General features: G+C 45.6%; 4 protein-coding genes across 6 annotated transcripts in view; 2 read left to right on the top strand and 2 right to left on the bottom strand.

The window, feature by feature from the left end:
• LOC144698126 (uncharacterized) overlaps positions 1–17219 on the bottom strand; it is a 476455-nt gene that overhangs the window by 25315 nt on the left and 433921 nt on the right. The gene's annotated exons all lie outside the window — the stretch shown is intronic.
• LOC144698113 (uncharacterized) overlaps positions 1–17219 on the top strand; it is a 436823-nt gene that overhangs the window by 23460 nt on the left and 396144 nt on the right. Inside the window, exons 1-2 of one of the 3 annotated variants that reach the window (XM_078570047.1) lie at positions 3462–3530; positions 5501–8027. The exons of 1 other annotated variant lie outside the window; for it this stretch is intronic. In XM_078570047.1, the coding sequence (XP_078426173.1) occupies positions 5613–6407 (795 nt within the window). In that variant the 5' untranslated portion in view covers positions 3462–3530; positions 5501–5612 and the 3' untranslated portion in view covers positions 6408–8027. Of the gene's footprint in view, positions 1–3461; positions 3531–5500; positions 8028–17219 lie in introns of those variants that run through there. One more of the 3 variants, XM_078570046.1, reaches the window with a different exon arrangement.
• The window catches only part of LOC144698110 (uncharacterized), a 436767-nt gene that overhangs the window by 93444 nt on the left and 326104 nt on the right, over positions 1–17219 (top strand). The gene's annotated exons all lie outside the window — the stretch shown is intronic.
• On the bottom strand, positions 1435–16674 carry LOC144697698 (uncharacterized). Its single transcript, XM_078569709.1, has 4 exons — positions 14913–16674; positions 12091–12674; positions 10484–10586; positions 1435–2227 (listed from the first exon to the last, which is right to left on the bottom strand). The coding sequence occupies exons 1-4, from the start codon at positions 16332–16334 to the stop codon at positions 1436–1438; spliced, it is 2901 nt and encodes a 966-aa protein (XP_078425835.1). The 5' UTR covers positions 16335–16674; the 3' UTR covers position 1435.

Raw genomic sequence — 17219 nt, 5'->3', positions numbered from 1 at the left:
CTGTCTTTTACACAACTGTCTTGGATAATTTTAAGTTACGCAGCGTTCTAGCTGTTGGGTTTATGTTGTGTATCAGGTAGACTTTGCTTTTTGCTTCAATGACAGATGTCATCTCTGCTGAGTAGGTCTCAAAGCAGTCTTTGTTGTGGGTTCCACCTTTACCAAATGTTGCTGCTGTGTCAGAAATAGAAACATAGCAAATAGAAGGAGTAGGTTATTCAATCCTTCAAACCTGCTCTAACATTCAATATGATCATGGCTGATCCTCTATCTCAACACCATACACTTGCTCTCCCCCCCACACACCTTGATGCCTTTAGAGTCTAGAAATCCATCTACATCCTTCTTAAATATATTCAGTGACTTGACCTCCACAAGCTTCTGAGGTAGAGAATTCCACAGGTTCACCACCCTCTGAGTAAAGAAGTTTGTCCTCATCTCAGTCCTAAATAATCTACCCCTTATCCTGAGATTGTGACTCCTTGTTCTAGACCTCCCAGCCAGAGGAAACATTATCCCTGCATCCAGTGTGTCTAGCCCTGTCAGAATTTTATATGTTTCAATGAGGTCCCCTCTCATTCTTCCAAACTCCTGTGAATACAGGCCTAGTCGACCCAATCTCTCCTTATATGACAATCCTGCCATCCCAGGAATCAGTCTGGTAAATGATTGAAGTCAGCGATTTCAAAGCTTCACCAATATCAATGCTGATTGATAAAACTTTTATTGATGTGCCTGTAAAATGTTTCACTATTTTGTTTCATGATGAAACTAATTTGTTTCATTTGATTTCATAATGAAGCTGCCTCTATTAAAAATGTGCAAGTCAGTAAGGATTAATCACCCTTTTAGAATTGAAGATGTTAATTGGAGATAGAATCTAAGACGGGAGTTGAGGAGAATTTTTTTCACCCAGAGGGTGTTGGGAGTCTGGAACTCTCTGCCTAAAAGGATGGTTGAGTCAGAAACTCTTGTAACATTTGAGAAGTATTTAGATATTCACTTGTGTAGCCATAGCCTCCAGGGCTATGGGCCAAGTGCTGGAAAAAAGGGACTAGTGCAGTCAAATCTTTGTTGACCTGGGTGGCTGAGATGTGCCAAGTGGCCTCCTTCTGTGCTGTCGACGTCTATGAGTCTATCACCTTACAGACACCAAATGTAGATTTGCAAAGGTCAATTTAGGATGAAGTAAAAGTTAATTTTATATTTTATAAAAAGGTTCCTGTAGAGAGTTCTTGTAATAAGGGGAGAGATCACAGATGGTGCTTTTAAAAAGGGACACTGCAGCCCCAAAAATCAGTGGCAAATCCAGTATGTTAAACTCCATCCAGTTACAGGGATTGTTAACATCAGCAGAAACAAACCAAATATTGTCAGACTAGCAATCCTTGACGTGATTAACAGCAAAAGTAACAACAGAATCCAGCCCCTGCAGTCACTTGTGAACTTGCTGATGTCTCAGCAGGTCTCGTGACTGAGCAAATCCCTTTCCACACAGGGAGCAAGTGAAAGGCTTCTCTCCAGTGTGAGTGTGTTGGTGTATCAGCAGGTTGGAGGATGTGGTAAATCCCTTCTCACACACTAAACAGGTAAACGGTTTCTCCCCAGTGTGAACTCGCTGGTGTGAAATGAGATCGTTCGACTGTCTAAAATGCTTTCCACAGTCAGTGCAGCTGAATGGCTTTTCCCCAGTGTGAACTCGCTGGTGTACAATGAGATGGCCTGACTGCCTGAAACTCTTCCCACAGGAAGTGCAACTGAATGGCTTCTCCTCAGAGTGAATTCGCTGGTGAGTCACCAGGTTGGATGACTTTGTGAATCCCTTCCCACACATGGAGCAGGTGAACGGCCACTCCTCAGTATGAACTTGTTGGTGTGCAATCAGGCTGGATGAAGACCTGAACCTCTTTCCACAGGAAGTGCAGCTGAATGGCCTCTCCTCAGTGTGAGCTCGCTGGTGTGACATGAGGTTGGTTGTCTGAGTAAATCCCTTCCCACACACGGAACAGATGAATGGCTTCTCCCCAGTGTGACCACGTCGATGGTTTTCCAGCAGGGATGGATAATAGAATCCCTTCCCACAGTCCTCACATTTCCACGGTTTCTCCATTGTACCAGTGTCCGTCCAGGTTGGATGATCAGTTGAAGCCTGATCCATACACAAAACATGTATACAGTATACACTGATGTGAATGGTGTGATGTTTTTTTAATACTGTGTAACTGGTTAAAACTCAGTCAGTTCACTGGAACATAATCTCTTGGCCTGTGTCTCTTGGTGATTTTCTAGTCACACTGCTGTTTGAAATCAATTCTCTCAGACAGGACAGAGAATCATTTCTCCTTCTGCATTCAAAGGCTAATGATATTCAGGCCTTGATGAATCAAATGACTCAACCAGATCTTGACATGAAGTTTCGTTTGAGCTTCTGTAGATCCTCCTTCCTAATAAAAAGAGATCACAAGTGCTATCACTGTCAGTACAGAGGAGAAATTGGGAACAGACATTTCTCGTTTCTAAAAAATACATTTTTAAATCTCTTGTTCCACCAAAGCTGTAAATCCCCGTCTCACACACACTCCCTCCTCCCTGGGCTGATATCCAAACCCATCTCACCATCTCTTTCCTCCACTCCCAGTTTTCTCCCTCCCTCTCCTCTGCCTGGGTTCAGTTCTCCAGCTCCTGTCTGCAGACTGACAATAAAATCAATGAGTCTTATTGGGGGTTTGGGGCCTCCAGCGGGTGTTTCTGAATCCTCCCCGCCCACCTCCCAGGGTTTCCTTCCTTCCCACAGATCAGATTCCTCATTGATTGGAGCCCAAAGTGTAACCTCTTATTTATTGTCCCCCCTCCCCCATCCTCTGATGTGAACCATCCTCCACTCGCTGACCCAGGATGGCGGCCGTTAACCTGGGCCTGTTCCCGGGAGGGAGAAGCCCCGCAGCTGCAAACCAGGAGCTGACAATTATTCCTCAGGGTTTGCGGATCCACAAAGTGTTTCCAAATTCTCCCCGTCCAGCCGCCGGCTCCATCGCTCCCTCCCCCCACCCCCGGGCCTGTCACCGCGGGGTAAACACGGGGCCTGGGGCCTACCCCAGAAGTTGATCCAGTTCCCAGTCCAGCCGCGGTTTCCATTCCTACCCTGTGCTCACAATCTCCTCACGAACCGTCCGCTCCTCCTCACTCTGTCACCATGACTGACACTGAGCATGCTCAGAGCGCACACCCACACTGCACCTGCGCACTGGGAGCGGGCTCGCCGGATGCCGCCATCTTGGAAGAGGAAGGCAGGTCTTCCTCAGGGAGCCGGGCGCATGGGCGGCCATCTTGGTGAAGGCAGGGGTGGGGGGGGTGAGAAGGCGGGGCTTCCTCCCCGGTGACACGCCCGGGTTACCTGGACAACCAGCCGCCGCCATCTTGCGCTGAGTGTTTTCCATCCGGGTCTTTAGTGAAGGAATGGACAATGAGCTGGAGTCAGTTTGCAAACTGTTCAGAGGAAGGTCTGAAATCAGATTTACATCCAGATACCTGTAAGGACAATAAACTTTACATCAATTATGTGTTTAAAATGAAATCAGAATGCTGGAAATACTCAGTTCTGAAGAAGAATCATATTGGATTGGAAATGTTAAATCTGTTTCTCTCTCTTCACAGAAGCTGCCAAACCTGCTGAGGATTTCCAGAACTTTCTGTTTTTATTTCAGATTTCCAGCATTCACCTTATTTTACTAAAATTATTATGTTTCTTTGCAATTTTGTTGAATATCTAATTAATAGTAAAATAATTGTGACCATTTAAATGTACAAATCAGTGATATTTATTTGTGTAACTGAGACTCGGCTGTTCAGGAACAATGTCAGAAATCACTTCACAGAAAATATAGTGGAAATCTGGAATTCTGTTGAGATTTGGTCAATTCAAAATTAAAAAACTGAGATTGCTGGACGTTTGTGAGGCAAGTGAGTATTTAGAGTCATGGAATCAAGGGAGATGGATGGATTTAATGTAGAAATCAGGCACCTACATACTGGAGCTCAGTATCTGAGGTTGGACTGATTCTGCTTTTGTTTTGAAGGTGGTGTAGGTTTCCCGTCTGTTCTGTAAATTATCTCCACACCTGTGGGTAATTTTCTCAAAGTGAGATGCAGAGAGGAAATTGGAGGAGGGTTGGTGCAAAGGCACAGCCTTGCCTGATCCCAGTCTTCACTGTGATACAGTCTGTGGTGGTTCTGTTGATGAGGATCACGGCTTTCATGACATTGTGGAGTAGGTGGAGGTTGGTGGCAAATTTCTGAGCGCAGCTAAATTTGAGGCAGATACTGCTTAAACTTCATGTTTGACAGTGTAAAAGGCTTTTGTGAGGTCGAAAGAATTCAAGTTCAGCAGTTGGTGCAGTTCCTTGCAATTTCTTGGGCTTTCCCTGCAGTGAAGGTGATGCCTTTCGATGGGGGAAAACTGCCTTGCGACTCTGGAAGGAGCTCTTCAGCCATTGGGAGGACGCAATTGAGGATGATCTTTGCCATAGCAGACAGCAGGGAGACTCCTCTGTAATTATCGCAATAGGACTCATCTCCCCTCTTGAACACAGTCACAGTGTCCCAGAGATTCCCTGTCATGCTTCCCCCTTCCCAGGTGAGGGATATGAGGTTGTGCAGCTGTGCCAGGAGTGTAACTCTGTGGCATTTCAGAATTTCAGCAGAAATTCCATCTGCTCCAAAACGTTAATGTTGAAATTGTGCTGCAATGGAATACAAGCTTTAGGTGGGTAATTAAGCACAGCTATCCCCAGTAGGGGAAGGATTAGGGAATCTTTGCAACTGTATATAAACTAGTTTACTCTGGGTGTCTGGGAGACTCTGTTACTTGACTCTGCTGTCTTGGAAATAAACCTGTTTTAAGGTACAGGCTAGTTTCAGACTCATTCTTCCTCAGCATAGTTATTGGAATTAACAAGGGGAACCTGGAGTTGATAGTTTTCACATACACCTATCCTGGTTCTTCCGGGAAGTGGAGGTTGAACGTTTGGGAGATGCTGTCATAGTTCTGGTTGAATTGTAGATATATAAAATCCCTCTCCTTCACCCTCTGCCCTCCCTCTCTGTTTCTACCTCTCTCTGTCTCTGTCTCTCTGCGCGTCTCTCTTTCTCCCTCCATCTCTCTCCCTTTGTCTCTCCCTCCCTCTTTCTCTCTCCCTCCGTCTCTATCTGTCTGTCTGTCTCTCTCCTCTTTCTCCCTCTGTCTCTGTCTCTCTCTCCCACTCTCTCTGCGCATAGATGCTGGATCTTGTGTAGGTCCAGACTGGGTGGCAGGTTGCCTTCCCTGAAGGTCATTAGTGAACCAGTTGGGTTTTTATGACAATCCAGCAGTTTTCATGTTCACTTTTTCTTAATGCCAACCCCACAAATTACCAGATTCATTCAGCTCAGTTTCACAACCTGCCTTTGTGTTTTTGTGGGTTCTCTCTCACTCCCTTTTTTCTGTTTTCAATTAATTTTACAGGGTATTAGAAGGGGAGGATTTGCAGTCGGTAAACTCAAACCAAACATCACATCAAAATCTGACAGAGTCACCCAATTTATTGTAATGTGAATATCATCATTGGATTTTGAATATGGAAGGAAAAAGCACCATTCACAGTGGGGAGAAACTGTACACGTGTTGTGTGTGTGGACAGGACTTCAGCCAATCATCTGACCTGTCAGAACATAAATGCAGTCTCAATGGGCAGAAACCATTGAAATGTGGGGACTGTGGGAAAGGATTCGATTACCCATCGAAGCTGGAAACTCATCGGCGCAGTCACACCCGGGAGAAGCCATTCACCTGCTCCGAGTGTGGGAAGGGATTTGCTACCTCATCCCACCTGGTGAGACACCAGCGAGTTCACACTGTGGAGAGACCATTCACCTGCTCCAAGTGTGGGAAGGGATTCAATCAGTCATCCAACCTAGCGTTACACCAACGGGTTCACACTGGGGAGAGGCGATTCACCTGCTCCCAGTGTGGGAAGGGATTCACTTATTCATCCACCCTGCAGACACACCAACGAGTTCACACTGACGAGAGACCTTTTAAATGCACAGACTGCGGGAAGTGCTATAAAAGTTCCGTGGACCTGATGTCCCATCAACGTATTCACACTGATGAGAAACCATTCAGGTGCTCTCGCTGCGGGACTGGGTTCAGGAACTCATCTCAACTCACTGTACACCAGCAAGTTCACACGGGGGAGAGGCCATTCACCTGTCCCCAGTGTGGGAAGGGTTTCACTCAATCATCCAACCTCCTGACACACCAGCGAATTCACACTGGGGAGAGGCCGTTCACCTGCTCTGAGTGTGGGAAGGGATTCACTACCTCATCCGGCCAGCTGAAACACCAGCGAGTTCACAAGTCACTACAGTGATTGGATTTTTCTGTTAATCACATTTGGAACTGGAATTGGGGTCTGTTTCTGCTGATGTTAATAAACTCCATCCCAGCTATAGGTGTTAATATAGTTGATAAATGTAAAAAAAAATCAGTTTTGTGTTAACACACAGTGTGGTGAATCTTTATAGTATTTCTAACACAAGTTAGTTCCTTTTGAAGGGCTCTCCCCGTATCCTCCAACCTCACCGCCAACAACAAGCATGAGGAGCTCATGGAGCTTCTTTGTCACTAAGATTGAGACAATCCAATCAGCTGCCTCTGCTGCTCCCCTACTTTCCACTAGCCCACTGGGCCAAACTGTGTCTAAAGTTCCTCCTTGTCTGAGCCCTGAACTCCCATCTTTCTCCATCCAGCCTCCACACACACACCAGTGAGTTCATATTGGAGAGAGAGGGTTTAAATATTTAGACTGTGACAAGAGCTTTAAAAACCCACATTCACTGATGATGCACCAGTGCATTCACTCCGGATCCACTCCATTCACCTGCTCTCAGTGTGGGCAGAGGTTCGGGTGATTGTCTGTCCTGCAACAACACCGGTGAGTTCACACTGGGGAGAGGTCATTCACCTGCTCCGTGTGTGGGGAGGGATTCCCAATTCATTCAACCTCTTGACCTACCAGCGAGTTCACACTGACGGAAGATCTTTTAAATGTCTGGATTGCTGGATATGTTATGAAAGATCTATGGAGCTGACATGTCATCAACATGTTCACACTGACAAGAGACTGATCAGGTTCTCTCACTGCGGGACTGGGTTCAGATGATCATATGAACTCAGTGTCCACCATTGCACCCACACTGGGGAGAGACCATTCACCTGCTCCGTATGTGTGAAGAGATTCAATCGGTCATCCACCCTGCTGAGAAACCAGTGAGTTCACAAGTGACAGCAGAGGTTGTATTCTGCTCTTATTGCTGCTGTTAATCACATCCATGACTGAATCATGTTAACAAAACATAAGAACAAGGAGCAGGAGTGGGTAATTCAGCCCCTCGAACCTGCCCTACCATTCAATACAATCATGGCTGATCTCTTTTCAGCCTCAACTCCAACAGTTCTGATAAAGAGTCATATGGACTCGAAACGTTAACTCCGCAGAAGCTGTCAGACCTGCTGAGTTTTTCCAGCTATTTTTGTCAAATAAATCAATGTTGTTTGAAACACATTGTTGTAGATGTTTCTCTTTCCCACCTGAGTGTTTAACATCACCTGGCTGGAACTCAGAAAGGACAATCTGGGGTAGGATCATACGGCAGGAACAGAACTTCAGCCTGGACACAGTCCTTCAGGGTCACACTGAGAGGGACAAGCGGCACTTTGGTCTTTCTCATCTCTCTTCACTGACAGCAAAGTCCGTGTGTGGGTTAACCCTGAGGTGTGGATGAAATGTGTCCCAGCCGCTCTCTTTCATGGTTCAGGGCTCCTAGACACGGAACAGAAGGCTCCTTTACAACTGGGTTTAGAGTCAGGAAGAACAACGGTGAATGCTGGAAACGTGCTGTCAAATCAGTGATTGGTGTAAAACTGTGATCTGTTCCTGACTGAGAGTGAAACGGCAGGTTTAAGTTTCCAGTCTGAAAATGATTGTGGTAATTATTCCATGATGATTGAATGTGTTTGTGTGACAGTCCTGAAACTACAACTTGAGGGCTGGTGTTACTAGTTTAAAATAAACCCATTTTAAGTAATTTTGTGAAAGTCTGCATTAAAATAACAGATGGAAGAGTTCATAGGAGCCAGTTAACTGCTGGGATAATTATGCCTGTACCCACTTATGTCCTGCACACAAGGAGCAGGACAAATCCAACCCGGCCAATTACCGCCCCATCAGTCCGCTCTCGAACATAAATAAACGATACTATCAAGCAGCACTCGCTGAGCAAGAACTTGCTCATTGACGCCCAGTTTTGTTCCGCCAGGGCCACTCAGCTCCTGACCTCATTAAAGCTTTTGTTCAAACATGGTCAAAACAACTGAACTCTCAAAGTGAGATGAGAGTGACTGCCCTTGACATCAAGGCCGTATTTGACAGAGTGTAGCATCAAGGAGCCCGAGCAAAACTGGAGTCAATGAGAATCAGGGGGAAAATTCTCCACTGGTCAGAGTCATACCTAGCACAAAGGAAGATCGTTGAGGTTGTTGGAGGTCAGTCATCTCAGCTTGAGGACAACACTGCAGGAGTTCCTCAGGGTAGTGTCCTAGGCCCAACCATCTTCAGCTGCTTCAGACCTTCCTTCCATCTTAAGGTCAGAGATGTTCGCTGATGATTGCACGATGTTCAGCACTATTCGCAACTCCTCAAATACTGAAGCAGTCCATGTCCAAATGCAGCAAGACCTGGATAATATCCAGGTTTGGGCTGACAAGTAACATTCGCGTCGCCCAAGTGCCAGGCAATGACCATCTCCAACAAGGGAGAATCTAACCATCGCCCCTTGACATTCAATGGCATTACCATCACTGAATCCCCCACTATCAACAATCTGCGGGTTACCATTGACCAGAAACTGAAGTGGTCCAGCCATATAAATACTGTGGCTACAAGAGCAGTTCAGAGGCTAGGAATCCTGTGACGAGTAACTCACCTCCAGACTCCCCAAAACCTGTCCACTATCTACAAGGCACAAGTCAGGGGTGTGATGGAATACTCCCCACTTGCCTGGATGAGTGCAGCTTCAACAACACTCAAGAAACTTGACACCATCCAGGATAAAGCAACCCACTTGATTAGGACCACATCCACCAACAATCACTCCCTCCAGCACTGACATACAGTAGCAGCAGTGTGTAGCATCTACAAGATGCACTGTAGGAATTCACCAAGGCTCCTTTGACAGCACCTTCCAAACCCACGACCACTACCACCTAGAAGGACAAGGGCAGCAGAAAGATGGGAACACCACCACCTGGAAGTTCCCCTCCAAGTCACTCACCATCCTGATTCAGAACAATATTGCCGTTCCTTCACTGTGGCTGGGTCAAAATCCTAGAATTCCCTCCCTAACAGCACTGTGGGTGTACCTACACCACATGGACTGCAGTGGTTTAAGAAGGCAGCTCATCACCACCTTCTCAAGGGCAACTAGGGATGGGCAACAAATGCTGGCCCAGCCAATGAAGCCCACATCCTCTGAATGAATAAAAAAAAACAGACACTTGATCTCCAGATAAAGCAGGAGCTGCAGTGTGTTTCCAGGAATTCCCTGTTTTATTGATGTGTGTGTGAGAGACATCAGGATAACTAAAAATACCCAACTTGGAACACCCATGGCAGTGTGATCCCGACAGTTACTCTGGGATCACTTCCGCTGTGGAGCTCCACCACTGACCCTGCTGAAGGTTGTGGGGTCTCCAGGAGTGGACTGTAAAAAAACTGGATTTCAGTATCCTGACTAATACATGGTAACAAACCAGAGGAATCCTGACTGAAGAGCTCTCTGGGGTTTTACCTGTCAGTGTAGGTCTAGGGGTGAATGATTCCCGACTCCCTGAACTGTCTGACATTGAACCCAGTTTAGAACAAGATGGATTCAGTATCCAGGAGAATAGGGACAAATATCACCCACAATTGAGGGAGACAAAAGCAGCCTTTAGAGAAGTGAAGCAATCTTTGGAAAAGAAGGTGGTGAACAATTATAGGAATAATAGTGACAACTTTTCCAGCTCCATCAGGAGTGAGAAGATGGTTAAAGATGGTTTTGAGTCACAGTCAGTTCAGGACAGATTGAAACAGATTGCCAGGATATAACAGAGCTGTTAAATGACTATTTCACATCAGTCTGCACTCCTGTGGATGATGTTCAGATTCCAGCTGTGGGATGTGCTGTTGACAGTAACATCATCAATATTAAAGTAGAAAGTGATTGTCATCCTGGATAAAATAGGAAATCTCAAACTAGATGGTGCTCCAGGTCCAGATGATACCCACCCAAGGGTGTTTAAGGAGATGGGACGGCTACTCTTTGAGCCCCTTGGCTGAATCTTCAACAGCTCAAGAGAGTTGAGGATTGTTCCCTGAGATTGGAAGGCACCTCACTTAGTTCCCACTTTACGAATTGGAGACAAATCAGAAACAGGGAACGACAGGCCCATGAGTGTGATGTCGATCACAGGATCTTGAAGGGATCCTAAGAGATGCCGTTTCTGATCACTGGGAAAGAGAAGGAGCCATTAGAGATCCTCAACATGGCTTCCAGAAAAGAAGGTCACAACTTACAAACCTGTTTGTGTTTTGTGGAGAAGTTGTTGTGTTTGTGGATGAGGGGAATCAGATTGACATTGTCTATCTCTGGGTGTAATCCAACAACACCTTGTATTTACACAGAGGGTTGTCGGGCTGGAGGAGATTACAGAGACTCAGGAGTGTCAAACTAATTTTCCATGGTGGCTCTGATCTGGTATCCTGGCACTGGGTGAGGGCCACATTCAGCAGAAGTTATTAAAATGGAACTAGATACAGATAAACTACATCAGTATTTACTGACATCTCCATTTATTTACTGCTCTTGCTGCTCCTGACACCTGACACCTCTTAGCTTCAACCATCACATCAACACTTGGAGCAAATGACTCGGCTGAGGCCTGTCTCAGATAAAAACACGAGGACCACTTGTCATCACAGAAATTTAGAGCACAGAGGAGGCCATTGAGCCCATCATGCGTGTGCTGGCCGAAAATTAGTTATCCAGTCTAATCCCACTTTCCAGCTCTTGGTCTGTAGCCCTGGAGGTTACAGCACCTCCAGCTGTATATTGGAGTGTTTCTTAAATGTGATGAGAGTTTCTGCCTCTACCACCCTTTCTGACAGTGAGTTCCAGATCCCCAACCACCCTCTGGGTGAAAACATTACTCAGCTCCCCTCTAATCCTCCATCAATTAGTTTAAATCTTTGCCCCCTGGTTACTGATCTCTCTGTTAATGAAATAGGTCCTGTCCGCTCTATCTGGGCCCCTCATAATTTTATACATCTCAATTAAATCTCCCCTCAGCCTCCTCTGTTCCACAGAAAACAATCCCAGTCTATCCGATATTTCCTCACAGTCAAAGTTCCCCAATCTGGGCAACATATAGATAAACCTCTTCTCTACCCTCTCCAGTGCAATCACATCCTGTAATGTGGTGACCTGAACTGTACTCAGTACTCTAGCTGTGGTCTAACTAGTGTTCTTTACAGTTCTGGAATAACCGATCTATCACCTCCCATTAACTTCAGTGTAATGGAAACTGACAGTTGGAACCTGTCAACATTTGAAAGATATTTACAAATGATTCGAGGGTTTCTTACAGATGGGATCTTTCTCTGTTCTGTCCACTCGAGGTGTTAGATAACAGACTTTCTCCTGGGAATATTGAGCTGGAATATTGGGCCGTGATGTGTTTCCTTGTTCATCTTGTTGACTCTAAATATTGAATCTTGTGATTTCAGACACCAGATAATCAAACTCACAACAACAGGTTGTCTTTTCCTGACTTTATTAACAGCACTGCAATCATACAGACAGAGTATAGTTCCCCGATCCGGGGAACACGGGTAATGTTGGGGTAGACGCCTCGTTGTTCGAATATGTCCAAGCTGTCAATGATTGCATCATTTTCTGTGGCTCCTCTCATGACTAAAGAGTCTGATATGGGATCGACATGGACACCCACAGAACTGGCAGTTCATGTTGTCGTTGTTGGTGCCTGGGGGAACTTCTGCAGCTGCTCCACCACTGGTCTTCCTCTGGGCACATCGGATGTTGTGAGTCTGGAGTAGATGGTCCTTGAAACATGCTGAACCAAATTTCAGTGTTTGCCTCCACATGGGCCGGTCGGCTGCAATGTTTTCCCCAGAGAGGTGGTCTGCAATGCACAAGTTTGTAAGGCTCTTTTTTAGGGTGTCCTTGTACCGTTTGTACTGACCACCTTGATGTTGTTTACCCTGAGGCAGTTCCCCATTGACGATCTGCTTGGGGATTCTGTCCTCATCCATGTGGGGGACATGGCCTGGCCATCCAAGTGGAATTTTCTGGAGGGTGGTCTCTGTGCTGTTGAGTCCAGCACGACGGAGACCTCGTTGTTTTGTGATTTTGTCCTGCCATCGAATTCTCATGATGGACCTCAGGTGTCTTTGGTGGAAGCGTTCCAGAGCTTTGACGTGGCTCCGATAGCAGACCCAGGATTCTGCTCCATACAGCAGGGTGGTAAGGACAATGGCCTGGGAGAGTCTGAGTTTAGTCTTCAGGTTAATGCCATGCTGCTTCCCAACACAAACACAAATAATACAGTGGATTCAGAGCTCGATTACATAGGATTACAGAGGATATAAGGCACAGAAACAGGCCATTCAGCCTAACCAGTCCATGCTGGTGTTTATGATCCACTCGAGCCTCCTCCCATCTTTCCTCATCTAAATCTATCACTGTAACCCTCTACTCCCTTCTCTTGTGCTTATCTCTTGTGCTTATCTCGTTTCCCCTTAAATACATCCATACTATTCACTTCACCCACTCCCTGTGGTAGCGAGTTCCACATTCTCATCACTCTCTGGGTTAGGAAGTTTCTTCTGAATTCCCTGCTGGATTTCTTGGTGACTATCTTATATTGATGGTCTCTCTTCCCCACAAGAGGAAACATTCTCTCTGTATCCTCTCTATCAAAACCTTTCATCATTTTAAAGGCCTCGATTAGGTCACCTCTCAGTCTCCTTTATCCAAGAGAGAAGAGACCCAGCCTGTCAATCCTTTCCTCATATGTAAACACACACATTTCTGGTATCATTTTTGATAAACAGAACATCCCTTTGGCTGTTCGCAACAGGCAAAGTACTGACCATAATCAACCGGCCCATGCTTGCAAATCTCAGAACAAAGTGTCCAACATGATAAGTGACTCTGCAATTGGACAGCACTTACTAAACAAATCTGATTGTGCTAAGAATGACACTGACAAACAATTTAAAATTGTCAGTCATGCTCACGGTATAGCTCACTTACACATGCTAGAAACTCATGTATTCACACACAGGGTCCTGTCCTTTGCAAACAGAAAGAGTATGTCCACACACTTTCTTTGCGCTTTCTCAACAAAACAAAAGCTAAGGGACAGTCATTCCCTGGTTCATTTCCCATGACCAATCAGAGTCAACCTGCCTGGTTTGAATTTAAACAAAAGCTTGGCAGTTAACTATTGCCTGGTGCATTTTCCGTGGTAACACCTCTACCAATCAGAGTCCTCTTGCCAACCAATCAGCCCATCTTCTCATGTAGTATAAATCATTGTTCCATTTACAATTGGTATTCTTACAAATCTGTCCTGATGAGTGCAGGATGAAAAACTTCAACAGGGTGTCTCTCTTTTCACAATTGTTCAGCAAAATTTCACCAATAATGATCCTGGATGTGTTATGCTTCCCTGGATGCTAAGGCTAGGAGAGACATAATAACATAAGAAATAGGAACAGGAGTAGACCATTTGGCCCCTTGAGCCTGATCCACTATTCAAGAAGGTCATGGCTGATCTTCTTGTGTTTCAATCCTGATAACATTTGATTCCCTTGCCTAACAAGAATCTATTTACATCTGCTTTAAAAATTTTCAGTGACCCCGCCACCACCGCCTTCAGAGGCAGAGTTCCAAAGTTGCAGAACGCTCTGAGAGAGAAAAAGTTCTAATTTCTGTCCAAAAAGGGTGACCCAGATTTTAAAACAGTGCCCCCTGGTTCTGGACTCACACACAAGAGGAAACATCCTTTCGACGTCCACCTTGTCAAGGCCGTTCAGGATCTTGTATACTTCAATCAAATCACCCCTCACTCTTCCAAACTCCAGTGGAAACAAGCTCAGTCTGTCCAACCTTTCATATGACAACCCACTCATTCCAGGTATCAATCCAGTAAACCTCCTTTGAACCACCTCCAATGCATTTATATCCTTCCTTAAATAAGGAGACCAAAACTGTATACAGTATTCGAGGTGCAATCTCACCAATGCCCTGTACAACTGAAGCGTGAAACCCTTACATTTATGTTCAATCCCTCTCGAAATAAAGGATCGCATTCCATTAGCCTTCTTAATTACTTGCTGTACCTGCATACTAACTTTTTGTGACTCATGTACTAGAATACCTAGATCCCTCTGCACCTCAGAATTATGCAGCCGTTCTCCATTTCAGTAATGCTCTGCTTTTTCGTTCTTCCTGCCAAAGTGAACTTCACATTTTCCCACATTAAACTCCATTTGCCAGATCTTTGTCCACTCACTCAACCTACCTATATCCATCTGCAATCTCCTCATGTCCTCTTCACAACATACTTTCCTACCTATCTTTGTGTCCTCTGCAAATTTAGCTACTTCTTCACTCCCCTCATCTAAGACATTGATGTAAATCATAAAATGTTGAGATGCCCTGGGAGGTACGGGGAGCTGGGACTTGTCCATGAGAGTAACTGAAGGTATGAGAACTGAAATAATCTAGAGTTAGAAAGGAGAAAAGGTTCAGTTCTGGATGTGATTCTCAGCATCAACAACTGAATCCAACTTTTCTGGTAACATGTGAACTCTCTTATGTTTCAGCAGGTCGGATGACCGAGTAAATCTCTTCTCACACACGGAGCAGGTGAATGGCCTCTCCCCAGTGTGAACACGTTGGTGTCTCAGCAGGTTGGATGAATTAGTGAATCCCTTCTCACACACAGAACAGGAGAACGGCCTCAACCCCATATGAATGCAGTGGTGTCTCAGCAGGTGGGTTGAATCATTGAATCCCTTCCCACACAAGGAGCAGGTGTACGGCCTCTCCCTATTGTGAATGCGCTGGTGTCTCACCAGATAAGATGAACAAGTGAAACCCTTCCCACATACTGTGCAGGTGAATGGCCTCTCTCCAGTGTGACTGCGCTGGTGTCTCACCAGATGGGATGAATGAGCGAATCTCTTCCCACACGTTGAGCAGGTGAACGGCCTCACACCGGTGTGAACTCGCTCATGTACCTCAAGGTAGGACAAACGAGAGAAACTCTTGCCACACACGGAGCAGATGAACGGCCTCTCCCCAGTGTAAACCCGCTGATGTGTCCACAAGTTGGCTGACTGAGTGAATCTCTTCCCACACACGGAGCAGGTGAACGGTCTCTCTCCAGTATGAACTCGCTTGTGTATCAGAAGTTGGTTTGAACGAGTGAATCCCTTGCCACATATGGAGCAGGTGAATGGTCTCTCCCCGGTGTGAATCCGTTGGTGTATCAGAAGGCTGGATGACCGAATGAAACTCTTTCCACACACGGAGCAGATGAATGGTCTCTCCCCGGTGTGACCACGCTTATGTGTCAGAAGGTGGAAAGAATGAGTGAATCTCTTTCCACACACAGAGCAGGGGAACGGTCTCTCCCCAGTGTGAATGCACTGGTGCCTCAGCAGATCAATGCTTCTTTTAAAGGTTTTCTCACATTCGGAGCATTTAAAAGGTCTCTCATCTGAGTGAACCAGTTGGTGCTTAGTGTAGCTTGAAAACTGAGTGAATGCCTTCCCACACTGGGAGGAGCTGAATGGCCTGTCCTTGGTGTGAACTCGCTGGTGCTCAGTGAGACGCCCTGACTCGCTGAACGACTCCCCACAGTGAGAGCAGCTGAACGGCCTCTCATGAGTGTGAAGGAGCTGGTGCTCTGCAAGGCGGGAGAACAGCCTGAACCTCTTCCCGCAGTGGGAGCAGCTGAACGGTCTTTCATCAGTGTGAACTCGCTGCTGTTGGACTAGTTCCTCAGAGATTTTAATGCTTTTCCCAGAGTCAGAGCATTGAAGAGGCTTCTCATCAAAGTGATCAAGCTGGTGTGCCAGCAGGTTGGATGAACACATGAATTTCTTCCCACATGCAGAGCAAGTGAATAGCCTCTCACTGTTGTGAGTTCGCTGTCGTGTCAGCATGTTTACCAGCTGTATTAATCCCTTCACACAGGAGGAGCAGGTGAACAGCCTCTCACCGGTTTCCAGCTGAGACGGTCGATTAATTCCCTTCAGATGTACAAATCTTCAGGTCCCAATGAACCAGTTGATTCTGTCAGACGTGAGGTTTGGTTTGATATTCCTGTCTGCAAATCCTCCTCTTCTATTACCCTGTAAAATAAGTTTACAAAGAATTACACGGAGTATACATTACACAAACAGGCCATTCGGTTTATCTAGTCTGTACTGGAGTTTCTAATCCACATGAATTTCCTCCCATTCTGCCAACCTAATCTCAGCCGTTCAGTTGATCTTTCTAATCCCTTTTCTCTCATGTTCTCATCCAGTTTCTTTTTGAAAGAGTCTCAGGTATTTTTCTCAGCCACTTACTGTAGTAGTGAGTTCCACATTTTAATTACTGCCTCAGGAAAGAAGCATCTCCAGTTTTCCTGTTGGATTTATTTGTAACTATTGTGTACAGAAGACCTCCAGCATTGGACAGACCAACAAGTGGAAACATTCTGTCCGCATCGACCTGCCCATCCTAATGAGAATTTTAAAGACCTAGATAAAATCAAAATACTGCGGATGCTGGAAATCTGAAACAAAAACAAAAATTGCAGGAAAAACTCAGCAGGTCTGACAGAAACTGTGGAGAGAAAGACAGAGTTAACATTTCGAGTCCGTATGACTCTTGAGTTCTGAAGAAGTCATATGGACTCGAAACATTAACTCTGTCTTTCTGTCCGTTGATGCTGTCAGACCTGCTGAGTTTTTCCAGCAATTTTTGTTTTTATTTTAAAGACCTATGTCAGACGAGACAAATATTTCTCTTGGTTTGAGTTTGCTGTGTGTAAATCCTCCCCT

This window comes from Cetorhinus maximus, chromosome 23 (assembly GCF_964194155.1).
Source record: "Cetorhinus maximus chromosome 23, sCetMax3.hap1.1, whole genome shotgun sequence".
NCBI lineage: Eukaryota > Metazoa > Chordata > Chondrichthyes > Lamniformes > Cetorhinidae > Cetorhinus > Cetorhinus maximus.
Note: the sequence above shows the minus strand (reverse complement) of the source record. Positions and strands in the feature narration are given on the sequence as shown.

Excerpts from the sequence above, each read along its gene's own strand:
- LOC144697698 (XM_078569709.1), bottom strand. The coding sequence starts at position 16,334 with ATGCTGACACGACAGCGAACTCACAACAGTGAGAGGCTATTCACTTGC. Across the intron at positions 12,675-14,912 it reads CTGAGAATCACATCCAGAAC|CAGCATGGCATTAACCTGAA; the intron begins TGAACCTTTTCT and ends TGTGTTGGGAAG. Across the intron at positions 2,228-10,483 it reads ATTTGTCTCCAATTCGTAAA|ACCAGTTACACAGTATTAAA; the intron begins GTGGGAACTAAG and ends GACTGAGTTTTA.